A 21,690-nucleotide genomic window follows, 5' to 3' on the forward strand; every position below is an offset into this window, starting at 1 on the left:
CAAGGGTTCTTCTGAAGATTCAGAAGGAATCCCTCAAGATCATTGTGGTAACTCCATTCTGGCCTAGGCAACATGGTTCTCCCTCCTTTTGGAAATGGCCAGGGGCACTTACCACAAGTTTCCTCATAGACTTGATCTACTTACACAAGAACAGGTGTGTTAGATACAGCCCAACATCAGTCATCTTCAGTTGATTGCCTGGATGATAGGGTCTTAATTTCTTTTAGGCCCCTGTTTACCCAGGACATGCAGCAGGTACTGATGAAGACAAGAAAGCCTACTACTAGAAAATAATATATTAGCAAATGGAAAAGGTTTTCTAGTTGATGCCCAACAACATAACCAGCACACATTCAGGGCTAGTTGTTTTCTGTTGATGATCTTCGTGTTTCACTGTTGCAGTCATAACTGTAGGGTGCTCCTGCCGGCAGGCAGCCCGAGGTCGGCCAGAATCCCAAAGTCTGGGTCCGGCGTCGGCTGTATAAGCTAGTATCCTGGCGTCAGCGCCTTGGTACATAGCCCTCAGCCGACGCCATCTTCTCCAGTCTTTCTTGCCGTGCGGTGGAAAGCAGCTCGCAAAACGTTGGTTGGCGATTTTCGAACAGCGCATTTGGTTGTTGTCGGTCCGAAGTTCTTACTTCTCTTCTCAAAGCTAAGTACCCCGTTGGGGAATCTTTTTCTTGTTCCTCCGATGTCAGAAAAAGTTAATAATTGTATAGCGTGTGGGAAACAAATACCTCATAAAGATTTCCACTCTTACTGTCTACCTTGCTTAGGCCCTGACCACGACGTCTCTTGTTGTCGGTTCTGTGCCAGGTTCAACTCTCGTGCTATCAAGCGCAGGTACGATTGGGCTTTAAATTACTTTGGCAGACGCTTCAATTACAGAATGTCGTCGGACACTACCGGAGTTCAAAAGAAGCGCAAAGACAAAGACAGGCCTCCGAGGTCCAAACAGGACTTTTTACAGCTGGAGCCAGCGTCCGGTTCGGCTGTCGTCAGTGGCGCTTTTGCAGCCCCTGTCGTCCGCCACTTCTGAACTGATGGCGTCGGACTCCCATGAGCCATCAAGGCCCAATATTTTAACTGCTGCAGGACCTTGACGTCGCTCCTTCAGATGGGTCCGGAACCGCTGTGCAGGTACCGGCTTCTGAGGGGTTTTCAGGCCTACTCATATCACTATTTCAAAGGCAAAGGCAAAGACAAAGACTCCTACTAAGTCTAAAGTTTCAGCTCAAGCTGCTTCTGAATCCACTCCCAAGACACAAAACAATTATTGAGGATGGCTGAAGATTTGCTTACAATGATTAGGGGTTCTCACCCCTCCTGAAAAGGCCTCGACAGGATGTTACTCTGGATTCCTCTGACCAGGCTTCTGTATCTTCTGTTTCTTCCTCTGATCAGGACTACTGCTTTCCCCCTTATGAGGATTCGGATGCTGAGGATTCTTTGCCCTCGGCCTCCGCCTGAGGATTTTTCTTTGGGGAAACCTTGCATGAGATGACGGAACATTTTCATTGGGAAGGACAGGAATATTCTGCTTCCAAAAAGAGGCTTAGAGAATTTCTTCTTCTTCCTCAGCATAGGCCTTTAGCTATCCCTCCTGTCTTGGACATTGTAGATGATGCTTTTCTGAGGCTAATTTGAATCCTGATTCCATGCCTCCTGCTCCTTCTAAGCCTGATAGATTTTATAGGGTTCCTGACTCTCATTTATTTTTATTTAAAACCCTTCTGCAGATCCTGAAACTATTTCTCAGGGCTCTAAGGCTGCTAAGGTTGCTACTTCTAAAATCCTATTCCCTCTGAGAAGGATTCTCGTGCTTTAGACAGGTGGGGTAAAGGTATATACTTCTGCTACCCTGTCTGTAAGGGCTTTAAATTGCCAGTTTCATATGTTTAAATATCAGCAATTTCTTTTGTCTGTTTTAAAGCAAAAGCTTGCTTCCCATCCTTCTTGTGCAGAGGATAAGGAACTTCAGGATGTTTTGCATGCTACTGAACAGGTTAACAAGCATAGCTTACATTGTGGTTTTGATGCTTTGGATGCTTCTTGCAGAGCTGCTGCCTCTGGTACTGTGATTAGGAGACATGCCTGGCTTGAACAAAGTTTACCTGAACAGGTTAAGGCTAAGTTATTAGATGCCCCTGTTCAACAAGATGTTCTTTTGGTTCTAAGGCTGAGGAAGTTATTAAAAGATGGAAGAAAAGGCAAAATCCATGCAGACTGTAAAGATTTCTTGCAGGTTCAGCCTCCTAGATTTTCCAGGAATTGGCCCTCTAAAATTGGTCCTTTCCCACGTCTGACAGGCCTCAAAGGGGAAGATATAGGCGCTCAGAGGTCGTGGTCAAGGCCAGACCTCTTACAGATCTAGACAATGGACTGCTTCTTCACCTAGAAGGGAGAAGACAGATCCCAATCTCAAAGAAAGCAAACTCAATGACTCTCTCGGTTGGGCTTCAGGACCCCTTCACCTGGATGCCCCTCTCGGAGGAAAACTGTCTCTTTTTTTACAGAAATTGGACTCATATTACCCAGGACAGATGGGTATTGGACGTGATTTTAAAAGGTTACAAGTTCCACTTTCACACTTTGCCAAGGACTCACGGTTGGCCAGATCTGCCAAAACTTCAATGGTCAGAGGCCTTAACTCAAGTGGATGCTCTTCTGGCCATGAGAGCCATAGAGCCTGTTCCACTCTCAGAAATGGGAAAAGGGTTTTATTCAAGGCTGTTTCTGGTTCCCAGAAAACAAAACTCATGGAGACCTATTCTGGACCTTTCTATGTTAAACACCTTTTTGGAAATTCCAAAGTTCAAAATGCTTACTCTACAACAGCTAATTCCAATGCTCTCTCAGGACGCCTGGATGGTGACATTGGACTTAAAGGAAGTCTATTTGCATATCCCTATCAGACAAGAGCAGGAAATTCCTCAGGTTCAAGGCAGGTTCGAGGCACTTTCAATTCTCTGTTCTGCCCTTTGGTTTATCTACTGCGCCCAGAGTCTTCACCAAGTGCCTGGCACCAGTAGTGGCTTACTGCAGACTTCAGGGGATCCAGATTTGCCCCTATTTGGACGACTGCCTTATTCAGGCAGACAGCAAAGATCTTCTGCTTCAACATCTGGACTTTGTTTAACGTCTTCTCCTACTACTGGGATTCTCAGTGAACATAAAAAAGTCACATTTGATCCCTTCTCAACAAATGGTATTCTTGGGAGCCCTCTTAAATACAACCTTACAAAGGGCCTACCTCACTCAAGAAAAACAAACTCAGCTGGCTTCTACTTTCAACACCTTGGCAACTCTATCTCAGCTCACTGCAAGGAAATTCCTGCAGGCTCTGGCCTACATGGCTTCCTGCATTCTATTGATTCCAAACGCAAGGCTTCATATGAGAAAGCTTCAATGGTATCTGAAAAGTGTATGGTCACAGCATTACCACAATCTGGATATTCTGATTCCTCTGATCCCCTGCCTCCAGAAGGAGTTCCTCTGGTGGTCCAGGGCTTGCACTTTAAACGAAGGAAAACCTTTTCGTCTCCCCCAACCTACTCAAATCCTAACCACGGACGCCTCGGATTATGCTTGGGGAGCACACTTTCTAGACAATTGCCAGCAGGGAACCTGGACAAAGGACCATCTTCGCTGGCACATCAATCTGAAGGAAATGTTGGCAGTACAAAATGCCCTTTTAGCCTTCGAAAACCTTTTACAACCAGGGCCTCTGCTAATTCGCACAGACAACACCACGGTCATGTGGTACATCAACAAGCAGAGGTTTCTCATTCATACCCCCTTTGCAGACTAGCTATGGGTTTGTGGGACACAGCTCTCAATTTGAATCTGCATCTCCAGGCTCAATTCATTCCAGGGAAACAGAATCTCTTAGCAGACAGCCTGAGCAGAAACATTTCAGATCCTCACGAATGGATGCTAGACACCAACTTGTTCAAAAGGATTACTGCAGTTTGGGGATGTCCCCAGATAGATCTGTTTGCATCCCATCTCAATCATCAGCTGCCTCGCTTTTGCACCAGGTCCTTCCGCAAAACAGCATGGAGAGTGGATGCCCTGTCCTTCAGCTGGAGAAGCCTTTCAGCATATGCCTTCCCTCCTCTTCCTCTACTGCCTCGGGTACTACTGAAGATAAAACAGGACAAGCCAAAGTTCCTCATCTTGATTGCTCCAAATTGGCCTCGACAGTTTTGGTATCCAACCTTAAAACTGCTGTTCTCGGGCCTCCTTGGATTCTCCACTGAACCCTTCTTCTGTCCCAGCATCAGGGTCAGTTACTACATTCCAATCTCAAGACCCTTTGCCTGGCAGCTTGGCTCTTCAAAGGAATTTGATTTCTTCTAGTCTTCCCAAACAAGTGTTGGATGTTCTTTTGGAAGCTAGACGGCCTAGCACTAGGAAATCCTATGCCTCTAAATGGAAGAGGTTTTCTATTTGGATGCAGGACCGAGGCTCTGATCCTCAGGTTCCTGATCTCTCCTCTATTTTGCTTTACCTTTCAGAACTTTTATCCAAAGGACTTTCCTTTTCTTCCATTAAGATACATGCTTCTGCTATCTCTGTGCATTACAGTTCTGATCCTCCTGTTTTTTCACATCCTTTGGTGAAGCAGTTCTTGAGAGGGGCTAAAAATTTGCGGCCTCCAAGGACTCCTCCTGTCCCTGCCTGGGATCTTAATTGTGTCTTAGAAAAACTTACTTTGCCTCCTTTTGAGCCTGCTGCATCTTCAGATATTAAGTTTCTATCCTGGAAGACTGTTCTTTTGCTAGCATTGACCTCTGCCAGAAGGGTCTCAGAGTTGCAAGCTCTCATGGCTGTGGAACCATACCTTATTTTCCATCAGGACAGAGTATCCTTGAGGACCAATCCTACTTTCATGCCTAAGGTGATTTCGAAAGTGGCTTTAAATCAGACAATTCACCTTCCTACTTTCTTTCCAAATCCTCAAAATAAAGGGGAAAGGATTCTGCATTCATTGGATGTGCACAGACAATTACGATTTTACTTGGACAAGACTAAAGATTTCAGAAAGTCTAACCAATTGTTTGTTTCCTTTGCTTCCAGTTCTCTTGGAAAACCTATTTCTAAACAAACTATTTCCAAATGGATTGCTTATGGAATCAGATTTTGTTACACTCATCATGGGAAACAGTTTCCAGGGACCATTAGAAGTCATTCTACTAGAGCAGCTGCTACTTCTACAGCTTTCCTCAGAGGAGTCCCTACCAAGGATATCTTGGAAGCTGCCACTTGGAGTTCTGTGCATACTTTTTCCAAGCACTACAATCTCCCCTTGTTTTCTAAGTCTAGGGCAGGCTTTGCCTCTGCTGTCTTGCAGGGTATTCTTGCCTGCCCTTCTTCTATCTAAAGCCTCCTCCCCTCTACACTGCTTTGGGATTCCACCCTACAGTTATGACTGCAACAGTGAAACACGAAGAACATAGTACAGTTGTGTACACCTACCATAAATGTAGATGTTCGAGTGTCTTCACTGTTGCAGTCGGGTTTCCCTCCCTCCTATCCCCTCTTTCTCTTATTTGTGGTGTATTTGTGTTTCCTTGTTGGATTCATTTTTGATTTGTTGGGGACTTCTGACATCTAGGGCAAGAAAGGCTGGAGAAGATGGCGTCAGCTGAGGGCTATGTACCAAAGTACTGGCGTCAGGATACTAGCTTATACAGCCGACGCCGGACCCAGACTTTGGGATTCTGGCCGACCTCGGGCTGCCTGCCGGCAGGAGCACCCTACAGTTATGACTGCAACAGTGAAGACACTCGAACATCTACATTTATGGTAGGTGTACACAACTGTACTTTTACAATATTTATAGGTTGGTACTAGGCTATTGGCCCTAGGGCCTATACAAGCCTAGCCGTAACAATTCCCTGGTTGTTTCTTCCGACAATATTTACTTCCTTGGACCCCTGTCTAGTAAGGCGACTGTTGTGATCCCCGGGGTGAATTTCCTATCTCCCATCCAGTCGTCAAGGTTCCTTTTGAAGAGGGCCAAAGAGGCACTCTGACATGTATGGGCAGTCTATTCCAGAGTCTGGGGAGTCTTTGGGTCAGGAACCTATCCCTCCAGCATGTTTTGTTCATTGTGATGACAAGGTTTAGATCCTTGGAGCGTGTAGCTCTGAGGGATTGTGATTTCTTTAAGTATAGCATGTCCAACAGCTCTGGGTTTGACATGGCCTTGTATGTTAAGCAGAGATTGCCTCTGAATCGACGATATGCGACAGAGTATAGCTGGAGTTTTTTACATGGTCAGCATAGGGCATCTGCTTTAGGCCTGTGATTCTTTTAGTGAGGTATTTCTGCAGCCTTTCCAGTTGTTGCAGACGTCTTGAGAGGTACATACCAAACAGGGCATTGTACTCTATAATGGGATGAGTACAGTGGGACAATGGCCTCCTTTTTTCTAAATGAAAAGCCCTTAGTGATGAGGTGTGCCACATAGAAGGATTTCCTAGCTGTTGTGGCAATGTGGTTATCGAAGGTGAGACCACTGTCCACCTGTGTCCCTCAGTCTCTTATCACACTTTCGGTGTTTAGTGTACTGCAACCTATGTGGTAATTCACAGGTACATGTTTTTTCCAAAGGGGATAACTATATGTTTCTTGGCATTGAGCTTGAGCCCATGGCTCTGGCACAAAGCATCTGTTTCTGTAAGGCCCTTTTGTAGAATTTCCACATCATTTGGGTGTAATGGCTCCCAGTTTGCAGTCATCTGCAAACTTTGTTAGCCAGAGTCCCTTAGTGTTGGCCTGTATTTCAGAGAAGTAGATGCCAAACAAGAGTGGTCCCAGGAATGAACCCTGAGATACTCCACTTGTCACTTGCCCGGAGCTGGATTTGGAGTTGGCTACTTTTACAGTGTGGGTTCTGTCAGTAAGCCAGTTGGCAACCCATCATGTGATGTAGGGATTAATGCCCAGCTTAACAAGTTTATCTATGATTCCAGAATGGGGGGGTGGTGTCGAAGGCCTTGGCGTGGTCCAAATAGGCTGTGTGGACCACCTTACCCTCATCCAAAGCTCTGGAGACTGATTCGAAGTAGTATCTCAGGTTCAGGAGATGAGATCAGCCCTTCGTGAACCCAAACTGTGTGGAGTCCAGTGTTTGAAGGTTGGCAATGTGAGTTAATATCATACAGACTGCATAACCAGGAACCAAACACAAAATCAGATAAAAATGAAACAGTCCAAGTCTACACAACAGATGAAGTTTTAGCTGTAAGCTGATGAAAGCGCTTAATCTACTGGTGAATAAAAGGAAGAATTTTATTTTGGTGTGGACCTGCTGTGTACACTTGGACTGTTTCATTTTTATCTGGTTTAATATCATACAGCCTTTCTTATTTTTCCATCAGGGTTCATTTATTGGTCATTTCAGCATGTCTGCCCATGGGTCCTTGTCTTTTGATGCAGTCTCATGTCAAAATGTTTTTCAAACTTGTTTTGTCTTAGAAGCCTCCAAGAAAACCAGTCGCTACTCCTTGATATCTCAATTTTTTGTTAGAGAAGCTAACACTTCCTCTGTTTGAACCAGGTAATCTGGCTGACTTGAAGTTTTTAACATGGAAAACAGTTTTACTGATTGCTCTGACCTCTGCAAGAAGGGTATCTGAGTTGCAAGCTCTTATGGTGAGTCAGCCCTATTTCATTTTCCATAAGGACAGGGATTCTTTGGGAACTAATCCTTCTTTTTTTGCCTAAAGTGGTGTCCATGTTTACTTTAAGCCAAACTCTCTCTCTCCCCATTTTCTTTCCTGAACAAAAATTTGAGAGAGAGGATAATCCATACCTTGGCTGTCCACAGACAAGTTGGGTACTATCTTGACAGAACCAAATCTTTCAGATCTTTAGCTCAGATGTCCTTCAAGAATGCAACTGCAGTCATAACATGTGGGTTGTCCTGCCTCAGGCAGCCCTCGGTCGGCCGGATTCCAAAGTCTGGGTCCGACGTCGGCTGATGTCGCATTTCTCTCCGACGTCAGAGCGGCTGGAGTACATAAGCATCAGCCGACGCCATTTTCTTCAGTCTTTCTTGCCGCACGGTGCCCGAAGCAGAAGCAGTTCACAAGTGCCGGTCGGTCAGCTCCTGTATTCCTTGATTCCGAAGTCATCAAAAAAAACTAAGTACCCCATTGGGGACCTTTTCTTGCCTCTGCCGATGTCAGAAATTACTGAAAAAGTTAACAATTGTCTTTCTTGTGGTAAACAAATACCTCATAAGGATTTCCACTCTTACTGTCTTCCTTGCCTTGGCCCAGACCACGACGTCTCAGCCTGTGTAGCCTGTGCTCGCTTCAATAAGCGCACTCTCAGGCGCCGGGCGGAGTTCGCTGAAGATTTTTTCGGCGAAAAATTTGCTTATACACTGCCGTCGGAACTTCCGACATCGCAAACTCCCAAGAAACGAAAAGACCGGGACCGACATCCTCGGCCCGCGTCTACCACCGACTCCACGCCAAAACCTACCGCGAGTGCTCCGGTTCCCCCTAAGACTGTTTTTCCACCGCTCCGAACCGAAGACACCGCATTACCGATGACTCCGATTCCAGATACCACTCCGACGCCAGTTATAGATTTTCCTCCGGATACTGAAACCGAGGAAATGCCCGAGACCATTGCTGTAGATAAGGTCACTCCTGCACATGGAGCTGCCAGGCCTCCTATGGCCATGTCTATTAAGGCCTACACTCGGGCTAAGGCAGCCAGCAAGACCAAGCATCTTACTGCTAAAGCCTTACCTCAGCCTACTCCAGAGACACAAATCATGACTATGGCCGCTGACTTAATTTCTATGATTAGAGGTTCACAGGCCCATCCTGAGAGAGGATCCCAGCCTCCTCCTGATAAGAGGCCCCGGGTTGAACCCTCTGACCCTATCCCTTCAGATGAAGATTCTGAGGACTCTGTCCACTCCGATGGCCAGGAAGAGCTCTTCCAGACCTATGAGGACTCGGATGCAGAGGATTCCATCCCCTCGGCCTCCCCTCCTGAGGATATTTCTTTTGAGGAAGTTCTGCATACCATGAGGGAACATTTCAAGTGGCAAGGCCAGGAATATTCTGATTCCAGAAAGCGCCGAACTTTCCTTAAAAAGCCCCAGCACAGGCCCTTAGCTATTCCTCCTGTGCTTGATGTTTTGGATGATTTATATTCTGACTCCAGTGTTACCCCTGATTCTCTTCCTCCTGCTCCAGCCAAGCCAGACAGGTATTACAGGGTCCCAGAAACACATTCCCATTTATTCAGGGCCCATACTGTTGATTTGGAAACTATTTCTCAGGGACCTAAAGGTGTTTCAGCTTCCACCTCTAAAAATCCTTTGCCCTCCAACAGGGAAGCTAGGTCATTAGAGAGATGGGGGAAAAAGGTCTACACCTCCATTACTTTATCTATGAGAGCTTTGAATTGCCTTTTTCATATGTTACAATATCAGGATTTCCTGTTAGAAGATTTACAGAAAACATTGGCCTCTCCTGATCCTTTAGACAGGAAGTCTTTGCAGGAAGCTGTACATAACTCTCAGCAAGTAAGCAATCAATTCCTGCAGTGTGGATATGATGCACTGGAAGCTTCATGTAGGGCAGCTATGACAGGGGCAGTCATTCGTAGACATGCATGGTTAAAGAACAACCTCTACCAGATCATGTTAAGGCAAAACTTCTGGATGCACCCTTGGAAAAGAACAAGCTTTTTGGTGCTAATGCTAAGGATGTGTTAAAGTCCATCGAGGAAAAAGCAAAATCAGTTCAGACGGTTAAAGATTTCCTCCAGGTTCAGCCCCCCAGATTCAGTAGGAATTGGCCTTCAAAAAACTGGTCCTTTCCTAATCCTGAAAAATTTCAAAGGGGTAAAAACAGACGTAGCCGAGGAAGAGGACAATACAGAGGTCCTTACAGGGGATGACAATGGCAGCCAGCAAACCAAAGAAGTGACACAGCGGTTTCCCCTGCCCCACAGCCACAATCTCAATGACTTTCCTCTACTTCCGCCTACCAAGGAACAAATAGAAGCTCCCTTGGGCGGAAAATTATCTTGACAATTGGCACAGATTGACAAAGGACAAATGGATTTTGGACATTATAGACCAAGGTTACAGGTTCCATTTTCATACCTTACCAAGAAAACAAGGCATGCCAAACCTACCACAAAACCAGAGGGCAGAGGCTATCAAGCAAATTTCTCTGCTGGCTCGGATAAAAGCAATAGAAAGAGTTCCACAACAAGAACAAGGCCAGGGGTTTTACTCAAGACTGTTCCTTGTTCCAAGAAAAGAAACTCAATGGAGACCAATACTGGATTTGTCCGCATTAAACACCTTTCTCATAGTACCAAAGTTCAAAATGCTGACTCTACAGCAACTCCTTCCCATGCTGGGCAAGGGGTCTTGGCTGATTACTCTGGACCTCAAGGAGGCATACCTGCATGTCCCTATCAGACAAAGTTGCAGAAGATACCTCAGATTTCTTGCAGGGCCAGAGCATTATCAATTCTCAGCATTGTCATTTGGCTTATCTACTGCACCCAGAGTATTCACAAAATGCCTGGCTTCAGTAATTGCTCATTGCAGGCTCCAGGGGATCCAAATTTACCCATACCTGGACGACTGCCTCATACAAGCGGACGACAAACTGATGTTGACAAAAAACTTGAACTATGTCATACGATTACTTCAGGCTCTGGGATACACAGTCAACTTCCAAAAGTCAAGACTTCTACCATCCCAGCAAATAATCTTCTTAGGAGCCAAATTAGACACAGCCTCTCAAATGGCTTACCTGACAGAAGACAAGCAAGAGAAGTTAACTCATTATTTCAAAGGTTTGGCAAAACTCACCCAGATTACTGCAAGGAGATTCCTACAGGCCCTGGGTTACATGGCATCCTGCATTCTCCTGGTTCCATTAGCAAGACTACACATGAGAAAGCTTCAATGGTACCTAAAAAGCCTATGGTCTCAGCACAGCAACAACTTACAGACAACCATACCGCTCATTCCATGCCTACAAAAGGAATTCCTATGGTGGGCCTCGGTAAGCCAGGCAAACACAGGTATGTCATTCAAAAAACCACAGATAACACAGACCATGACCACAGACGCCTCAGACCTGGATGGGGGGGCGCACATGGAAGGCAGATTTATACAAGGACAATGGTCTCCAAAGGAAACACATCTGCATATAAACCAAAAGGAAATGCTGGCAGTAATGCATGCCATCGAGGCCTTTCGACAACAACTTCAGCAAGGCCATTTACTGATACGGACAGACAACACCACTGTGATGTGGTATATAAACAAACAAGGGGGCACCCATTCTTACCCCCTTTGCAGACTGACAATGAATCTTTGGGAAAAATCACTGAGCCTAAACATACAGTTACAATCCCAGTTTGTTCCAGGCAAAGACAATGTGCTGGCGGACAGCCTAAGCAGGAATTTCACAGATCCACACGAGTGGAGGTTACATCCAAAGATCTTCACACAACTCACTTCGACATGGGGCAGGCCAGAAGTAGACCTATTTGCCTCTCACCTCAACCATCATCTACAAAAATTCTGCTCAAGGACATACCATCCATAAGCTTGGAAAATAGATGCTCTCTCATTCAACTGGAACTTCCTAAAAATCTATGCATTCCCACCTCTGCCACTGATGACCTCAGTATTACTAAAGATCAAAGCAGAGAGACCCAAGGGGATCCTAATAGCTCCGGACTGGCCAAGACAACACTGGTATCCACTACTACGGAGCATATGTCACACCAAGAAGTGGGCCCTTCCCCAATGGCCCCTACTTTTGACTCAACACAACTTCAAAACAGTGCATCCAAACCTTCAGACACTGCAGCTAACAGCCTGGGAGATCCCATGAATAACCTCAATCTATCTCTCTCCAAGGAAGTTCAGTGGATATTAACAGAGGCTCGAAAGACCATCCACCAGAAAGGTTTACTTAGCAAAATGGAAGAGATTCAGCATTTGGAATACCAGCAAGGGACATGATGCATCATTATTGAACATCCCACTCATCCTGGAATATTTGGCAGATATGCTAAAGAATGGACTCTCATATTCTTCCATAAAGATACATGCTTCAGCTATTTCAGCTAGATATAACACTGATCCACCTGTCTTTTCACATCCTTTGCTAAGGCAATTCCTCAGGGGAATCAAGAACATTAAGCCACCAAGAAAGGCTCCAGTGCCAGCCTGGGACCTCAACTTTGTCCTAGAAAAACTGACTCTACCTCCTTTTGAGCCAGCAGCTTCAGTCGACTTGCAATTTCTCTCATGGAAGACAGCTTTCCTGTTGGCAATTACCTCAGCAAGAAGGGTTTTGGAACTACAGGCCCTAATGGCAATACCACCGTTCATAATTTTCCACAGAGACAGGGTATCATTAAGGACCAACCCTACTTTTATGCCAAAGGTTGTATCTAGGGTTTCTTTAAATCAAGCTAGTCATCTGCCTGCTTTCTTCCCCAATCCTGAGAACAAGGGGGAAAGACTGTTACATACCTTGGACATTCACAGACAACTTCGATACTACCTGGACAGAACCAAGACCAGTAGGAAGTCTGAACAACTTTTGTAGCTTACGCCCTGCAGTCCAAGGAAAAGCAATTTCAAAACAGACTATTTCAAAATGGATTGGACATTGCATCAGATTCTGTTATTCCTTTCATGGCAAGACTGTTCCAGCCAATGTCAGACCACATTCCACCAGAGCTACAGCCACCTCTACAGCATTCTTAAGAGGGGTGCCTACTAAGGACATTCTAGAAGCTGCTACATGGAGCTCCGTGCATACATTCTCCAAACACTACAATCTCCCTCTATACTCCAGATCCAGAGCAGGCTTTGCTTTGGCAGTCCTGCAGGGTTTGATTGCCACACCATCTTTTTCCTAGAGCATTCCTCCTCCCCCAGCTAAGCTATGGTATTCTACCCATATGTTATGACTGCAGTTGCATTCTTGAAGGACATAGTACAGTTTTGTACCTACCATAAATGTAGATGTCCGATAGATATGCAACTGCAGTCGATCCCTCCATACCCCTCTATGCCTAGGGTCCACTCCTATCCCTGTTTCTCTTAGCTGGGGATATCTGTTATGGTGTATCTGTTTATTGCTTATTTATTTGTCTGGAATCCTGTTTTTGTCTTCCAATTTGATTGCAGCCTTCCTTGGAGGGCACCTGGCATCTGGGGCAAGAAACACTGAAGAAAATGGCGTCGGCTGATGCTTATGTACTCCAGCCGCTCTGACGTCGGAGAGAAATGCGACATCAGCCGACGTCGGACCCAGACTTTGGAATCCGGCCGACCGAGGGCTGCCTGAGGCAGGACAACCCATATGTTATGACTGTAGTTGCATATCTATCGGACATCTACATTTATGGTAGTTACAAATCTGTACTTTGTTCATATCTTACGAAGGTAAAAAGAACAACAACCTGTGTCAAAACAGACTATTTCCAAATGGTTGTCTATGGCTTTTACCTTTTGTTATACTCATCATAACAAAACGATTCCAGACAGGGTCAGGTCCCACTTTTTCCAGGGCCTTGGCTTCATCTATGGCTTTTTGGAAAGGGTTGGATTCTAGAAGCTGTTACTTAGTCCTTTACACATACTTTCACAAATCACTGTAAGCCTAAGTCCTTCTCTAGGTACAGATCAAATTTTATTAGGACCATTCTCCAGAGGTTCCTGGATTCTTCTCCTTCCACCTCCCAAATTGTTAGCTATGGCAATCTATCCATATAGCTAAGGCTACTGCAGTGATGAACATAGTACAGTTGTATATGTTGAACTTACTGTAACAGTAGATGTTCATATGATCACTGCTGCAGTAGCCGCTCCCTCCCTCCATCCCCTTGTTTTTTGGTGTGTTTTTTCTGCTGGGGATGAACATTTATTTATTTATTTATTTTTTGTTGTTGTTTCTAGTACTGCCTTTCAGGAATCACCTTCCCTTTAGATACCGGCAGGAGAGTTCTGAAGGGCTTTGTGCCCAAACATATCTTAGTCAGGTCATCTCAAGCTGCTTGACAGTTTGGTCACATGGAGGGTGCCCTGAAGTTTTGTTTGGGCATGTGGAGGTTGCCTGAAGTTTTAGAAGTTGGCCAGCTGTTATAGTCTTGACAAGATAACACATGTAGCTAAGGGTGTCGCAGCAGTGATCATTCAAACATCTACTGTTATGGTAAAGACAGCTCACACAACTGCCGCACATAGGCTGTGATTCCCATTCTGTGTTTCATTCATAAGTGTATTCACCATATTTGCCCTGATGTTAACATGGTTATATTTTATTTCCCACTGTCTGCTTTTTCCATTCGTGGTGTATGTGGATAATGGATTTACCATTGCGTCATACTACATCTTTACTCTGTGGCTCAAACTGGTTCTCGTAATTGTACCGTCCACTGGCTTTATCTGCTTCCTGTGTAGAAACCCAGGTTCTGCATGCTGTGATTCACTACAGAATGGTAGTATGTGGTTGGCAACCCTTCCATATTTCCTTCCTCGTCCAGTAGCAGTTTTCTAGTTTCTCTCTGCTGCATGCATTAAAGTTTGCTAGTGTGCAGTTGATTACAGTGTGCCTCTAAGGCAAATATCAGTCCCTGAAAATACGTAATTACACTTTTAAGATGAAAATTCCACCTGTGTGATGGTCAGGCGTGTAGAGTGGCCACACTCAGTCACTGCATGATGTGTTCTGTGGAGGAAATGCAAAAACACTGAATGAAAGCTTGTTTTGCACAGTAGTAATAGACTTTCCAATCCAAGACTTCTATATTCATCATTTACAAAATGATGTGACTTTGCTCAAAATGTATCCTCTTTAACATATGTCATTTGACATTTGTGTGCATGGAACATTTTTTATCTAGTCTTCAATATTGACATCAGGGAGCTATTGTAGTCGCTCACAGCTGGACATTTGCAGAGATGAATTTACTTTTACAGCTGTGGCAGGGTATAGTATAGCAGGGTAGTAAGCTCAAGTTACACCCTATGATGATTGTTTTTACTCATTTTGTATCATGTGACAACTAGTGCTTGCTAGAGGTTGTATTAAAAGAACCACATTTCAGTTGTATTTATTAGCATCTGATGAAGCAGATTTTTCTGTGAAAGCGCTTATGTTTTAACATTAAAACTTCAACTGAAACTGGAAACCTTGGTACTACCTGAGTTGTTCTGTGTTTTTATCATTACTTGCTTTTAGATTTATTCAGAACTCAGAAACCTGTGTGGGCTGGTGACTGTTTTTGTGGTTTTACTGAGCATAAAGTGTTGATACATCTGTCGCAACTTAGGTGCACCCACTATTTGTAAAGTATAAAGGTTCTGTATCTTGCTGTATTCATTTATAAGCTGCCATGTACTGGGATTTAGATGTTTGTTTCACAGTTAACTTGTTTATATAAAATTTGAATAATTTTTTTTCTAAAACACTAACTTTTATTAAGCAATCCTAGATACTATGAAAACTGTGTACAAAGAAACTTGCGTATTGAGTGTGAGCTAAACAATTGTAGCATTTGTCAATCCATGTAGAAAGTTAAATTGTCTTCAGATCTGATTTTTGTAGATTTATTATTTTGTGAAGCATTAATTGTGAAAAAAGATGCACATTGAAAAGCCTTTTTTTATTCCATAGGTTCATGGACTGTACCGCACTACAGGTGCCAGCTTTGAGAAGGCACAGCAAGAATTTGCTACAGGAGTCATGTCCAACAAAACTGTGCAGACTGCAGCAGCAAATGCAGCTACCTCAGCTGCAGCTTCTGCTGCTCAAAATACATTCAAGGGCAGTCAGATTTAGGATGAATTGATGGAACTCGCAGATGCTCCTCCTCATGTCTGTTCTCTGTCATGTTACTTTAATTTAACATGCTGCCCATGTGAAGAGGTATTAAAGACAAACATTCACTGTCAGCACAGCATGTGTATCTCTGCCTTTCTGTTCAGACCTGCATGGGATGAAAAACAGAAACTAACAACATGATAGCTTCAGCGGTTTCACATCACCTTTTCACCCTTTTTATTTATATGTATATATTGTTTTGTGTTTGAATAAATATAGGTCTTTTCCATTGCTCATTTCTGATGTGAATGAACAATACATGCTGTGTCTGAGTCTAGAAAACGTTTTAGGGTACTGGAAGATTTTTGAGTAGTAGTGCATTTACCTCACAGACAGACGCAGACATGGCACTCTGTTTTTATCAGTTAAAAGTAAGTATATATGTATACTGATTAGTAGAGGAAGTGAATGTTTCTTCAGGCTTTTATAACTGAAACATGGAGGCACTTTGAAAACTTAAACTGTGGAGCTCTGCACTGTCATTGCGTTGTCATCCTTAAAGAGTGGTGAAGATGGTGAAGTAGAATCCCCACTGCAGCTGTGCAGGCAGCATTAAGTAGTACGAGAAGTCAGGATATGAAGTAACCTGAACTGACTCGAGTCTGATATGGTATCCTGGATCTCTAAAGTAACAGGTGAGACACTAGTTTTAGGTGACACTTGTGAGAGCTATGCCTTTTCACAGCGATTCTCATCCTTTAAAATGTGTATGGTATGTTAATTTTGTGAGACCACAAAGTCATGTAATTTCCTAAATTGTGGCAATTACTGTTTTCACAAGATTGTAAAATAGACTTAGTAAAGAATTTTGAAATTTAAATATTGAATTTTGAAGTGGAAGTGAGAAGATGCAGCTCTGCCTTTGTGGGGAAAAGAAAACGTATACTTCTCCATCGATTTAACTGGATTTCTAATTTTAAGATTTTTTTCTGTTTAACATCTGTAGTGTGTAGTAAAAACTAGAGATGACTGCATTATTTCTGAGCTCTGTGTACAACTTGCTGTTGTATCCTGCTGCTTTGCAGCAAACAGAAAAAGTAGCAAGTATGTATGGTGCCTACTTTTGCACTTAATCAGTAAAAAATAAACACACACACTGTGTATATATGTATAACAGCTACAGTGGGTGCAGCAGGTAATGCTGTTGCCTCAGAGCTCTTGATATCAGGTTAGGTTTCTGGCTGGGCTGCCTTCTCTGTGTCCTTGTGAATTTACACCAAGTGATTTGATTCCTTCCATGTAGTAAACCATCCAGTTAAATGAATTGGCAGCTGTCCAAATTGTTGTGGGTGTGTGTGTCTTGCAAGGTACTGGCATCCCAGCCAGAACTAGTTCTCTGGCTTATTCTGTTTACTTTCCAGGATAGGCTCCAGCTCCTCCATGGTCCTAAATAGAATAAAACGGGTGGTGGAGAATGAACAAAATGATACAAAAATACCCATAGTGGTATAGTATGTTTTCAGTATTGCTTTGCATAATTAAGAGAGTTCTTCTATTATGTGCACGTTCCTTAGTCCACTAACTGTTGTTTTAGGCACTCCTTTTGTGTGGCATTTATTTGCATTTTCATGTAATGAGAGAGCAGAGCATACTTTTTGTTGCTTTTGTTGAGTACGTTTGAATTTACAAATTTTTTGTTTGTGTCATAAAGCATGCATTTGTGTGGTTATTAGCAATATTTTACACTTTCTGTTATGCCGTTGTTGATGGTCACTGTCAGGTCAGAAATAATAAAGTATTCTTTTGTGTGCTGTTCAAAAACATTTAAAATAAAGCTGCAGTGTAGAATCTGCAGCATAAATCGAGTGCCTATAAAACATCCAATATTTCACTCATCTTGTATATTTAGATTCTTTTCTCATTTGCCTAAATGTGCACAGTTGTACTCATCACATGAACAAACACTTTTAAGGAAGCATGTGGCAGTCATTGTTTAACTGACGTGGATACCTTTGATTAACTCTTTTGGGGGCAACCAAAAGAGAAATGACTGAACCTGAAGACTGCCAGTGCAGCCCCTGTTGGGGACTTTAAAAAGTTTTAAATCCACTTGCTTGTATTAATTACTTTTATTATCTTTTGGCATTTAATGTGCTGTTCCAGACCGTTTTTGACATTTCCAAACTTGCTAATTGTCTGGTTGGCTTTGAATTTGATTTTTAACAAACTCTTTAACATGTATTGCACATTGTCTACTGTGAATTGTACAGACTGGTGCTTATTTTATGTCTTGATGCATATTTTTGATTAGGTAGCTTTTGAGCCTTTTTGTCCACTGCTGTGATAAAGACTGTAATCTTCCGAGTGTGATTGTGAAGCATACTAAACATGTAGAGTGGTGTGAATGATATTAAGATTGTAGTTTTTATTCAGATGGCTGAATCGTGGACTAGTCTGCAGAACTGGCATTCAGGCATTGACCAAGTCTGATCTCATTTTTTTAAAGATGAGTTGCTGAAATTGAGGACCTTTTTGCCTGTGTCCCATCACTATTGAGATGTAAAGTTATGATCTGACTTTGAAAGTCTTTTTCAGAGGTTAACTTGGGATTTCCCCTTCTGCTGTACACAGGTTGGCAGTATTTCTCTCTGTGCCTCTGCTTTCTTTCTATGCTTTCGAAAATGTACACCTCCAGGTAGTGTACTGTGTGGCATAAGGTGCTGAGTGAGTAGAACATGCCTAGCCCCTGGGCCACTTCTTTCTTTCCTGTGGTCTACCCCCCTTGTAGTTTTGATTGTACCAGTCACTGTGGAAAAAATAACACAGCTGATGCCTAAGAAGCTGAAATCTTCAAAATGTTCCTGCAAGATCCACAATGGTACTGTCTCTGCTGCTTGGGTGAGGAGCAAGGTGTAAGAATTGCCAGAATTTCGAGTTGGTCATGTAGTGCTGAAAAAGAGAGAAGCTTGAGGCTTCCTTAAAGGTGACACTTCTTGAAGATGTGCAGCACAGGGAATGTCTGGAGAGTCATGATTTCCCCAGGCCATTGGTTGAAGTGGCATGGGAAAGAGATTCAGACAGTAGACCTCAGTCAGTGTTCACCCACAAGACAGCCTCACTGACGTTGAGGACCACCAGTTCTATCTTGAGTAGTGAGTGGTCCTGCATGCTTTTTATCAGTCGTCAGTGATAGGCCAGAAAAAGGTGTACCTGTGGCATTCACCTTGGAAGGATGCTTCCTGGAGTGTCAACAGCATCTCCCCGCAGATGGCTATCAAAAACATGCTTACTCCTGATTTGCTTTCATAACGTACTTCTTGATCTCCCCCCAATTTGCATTCATTAAGTACATTTTGGTTTCTCCCTCTGTGGGTTCAGTGTTTGTAGATTTGTCAGAAGTGTCTCCTGTCAAGGCCTCCCCTTATGTGAGGAGTCTTCTGTCCAGGCTTTCTAATGAGTCTTGAAGGACTCCTTGTACTGTGTTGTAATTTTGACTGTGCTGATGCTGTGGCCAGAGTAACAGGCTCAAGAATCTGCCTGCACTGAGTGACATAGGTCAGGTGATCCTTCTTTGAGGATAGACTGAGGTAGGCCATGTTAAGATTACGTGAAATACAGTCATGCTGACTTCCCTTTAGTAGAACGCTCCATTATAAAAGAACAGCAGGCAGGTTATGTAATGTAACTATACCCTAAAAGGTTTAGAGGCAGAACCTTCAAATCACGGAGTAAAAAGTTTAATTTGTTACACGTAAAGAAAGTTAACACATCCACTTTAAAGTGTCATTGTATTTCTTATCATGTCACTGCCTCATACTGAGTCTAAATTCCTTATGAGAAGCAGTGATTTTCAAAAATTTCTTCCCGAGTTATCTGGTCAGTAAGCTTTCAGGTGGGACTTTAAATGATGGTGTAGCGTAAATCTGATCTATCTGGCTTTGTGAATGTACTAAGGGACTGTCTTTCTGAATGTAAACACAATAGTAAGCCTGTCTTGTCCTCCTCTTACAGTAAGAAACCTGAAGCTGGAGTGCAAGTCAGGCTAAGTGAATGAAGATGTTGCTTTATAGACAGTAGAATAGTTACTTAATGTCTCCACATTATAGTGGTTTCAGTATGGCTGGACATTCTGAGCTGTCTGACTAGTACTCTCCATTTTACTATTTTTTCTAAATGTTTCAGTAGGGTTCATTTACTGGTGCCTCCTATCATGGCAATACCATATTTATCCACTTCTTGAAAGAAAAGTACTATCCAGTCAGTCAAAAAAATTTTCAGGTGTAACATTTCAAGAGTTTCTGTTTTTCTGTAACGTTGTAGTCCAACTCAAGAGTCCTTGCATTTACACCTTTCACTCATAGTTCTTTTCACAGTCTGATACAGTAAAAGTAAAACCATTTCTAAACTTGCACTTTGCTGAGACTGACAGAAGATTTTTATTTTATTTTATTTTATATAAAATAAATAAATAAAATACTGAAAGGATGGTATGCTTGCTTTAAAGCCAGAAACTTAAAACAAAACTGAATCTCTCTGCACCCACTATATGCCAAGAAAAGCATTTTCTGTATAGTATCTGAATATAAACCAATCTTAATTTTGACATCCTGGGTGAGGACTCTGTGTTAGTATCTAGACCATGACCCTCCTGCCTTTCTTGAGCATGATGACAACCATAATTTTGTGTGCTTGAGGATGCAGGCATTGCAGTTGACAGTAAAGTGTCAATGTCTGCAGAATTAAGGCACCATCACAAACCTTTTTATTGTTGTGTTGTCAGATCTGGGTTCTTTGCTGTTTTGTCTAGTCCTGTTCCAGTGAAATGGGAATCAGATAAGTTCTATCAGTTCTTTTAAAAAGAGTGTTTAATAGGGTGATATTGTGTTGCAATGACTAAGGAAGTTTCTCAGCACAAACACTTTTATTTTTTGTCATGGTCAGTGAAGTGCATCAGTCTTTTTTTTTTATTTTAATAGAAGTAATTCCCACAAAATGTGACTTTATGTTTAACCATATATCGTCATATCCATATCATTGACATTTGCATTCTTGGATGTCCCTCATTGGTTTCACATTGTGCCTTTTTTCTTGCAGTGTAATTCGTCAGAGGTTGTGATGATAGTTAACTAGTAGGTTGGAGAACCTTCATTCTCTCTATATTTAGGGGAAGTGGACCCCAGTGAGGTGGAGATACAAAAGCAATAGGGAGCTGAGGACCATGTTTTTTGCCCTGAAATCTCTTGAACGGAGACAGCAGCCTAGAGCCTCTCCTGCTGTCATCTGTATATAAGTAAGCTGGATACCACAAGCTTATAATCTCTTGTATAGTTTTGACATTTGTTTGACATAAGGTGATATCTCTGCCTGTGGCCTTAACAGTCTGGCAGTTAGGGCAGAAGACTAAAGCTCTTAACTTGTTAATGAGATCCTTCCTGTGCCAAGAGTACAAGGTTTGAATCTTTCCGTCTTCATTTGTCTCCTGTGTGACCCTAAGCAAGTCACTAAACCAGACAATGTGTTGGGGCATTTGAGAATTTGGAATATGTTCCTTACTACTGTCCTCAACTTCATGCCTAGTAACTACCTGTGTACCTTTGAACTCCTTTAGCCACAACTTCAGTCTTGTCATGGAGTGGATGATTCAGGAATTCTGTCTGATCGTGGTCTTTTTCAGATGGTGCTCCCAGGAATCACTTTTCACCACAGAGAAGAATGCAGTCCCTTCCCCTATTTTTCACATTTCAGCAGGGCAAGGGGAAAATTGATAGTGGGGTCCCCCCCCCATGGCAAGGAATATTCCTATATGGATTTTCTCTATCTTCTTTGATTCTACTCC

General features: G+C 43.0%; 1 protein-coding gene across 1 annotated transcript in view; it reads left to right on the forward strand.

Moving 5' to 3' along the window:
• SCAMP1 (secretory carrier membrane protein 1) overlaps positions 1 to 17,745 on the forward strand; it is a 1,252,061-nt gene extending 1,234,316 nt beyond the window's left edge. The window contains exon 9 of the mRNA XM_044063705.1: positions 15,708 to 17,745. Within this exon, the coding sequence (XP_043919640.1) occupies positions 15,708 to 15,872 (165 nt within the window). The 3' untranslated portion in view covers positions 15,873 to 17,745. The remainder of the gene's footprint in view (positions 1 to 15,707) is intronic.
• The last annotated feature ends 3,945 nt before the right edge of the window (positions 17,746 to 21,690 follow it).

The sequence above is a fragment of the Protopterus annectens genome, chromosome 2.part2 (assembly GCF_019279795.1).
Source record: "Protopterus annectens isolate FY-2018-M chromosome 2.part2, PAN1.0, whole genome shotgun sequence".
Classification (NCBI taxonomy): Eukaryota; Metazoa; Chordata; order Ceratodontiformes; family Protopteridae; genus Protopterus; species Protopterus annectens.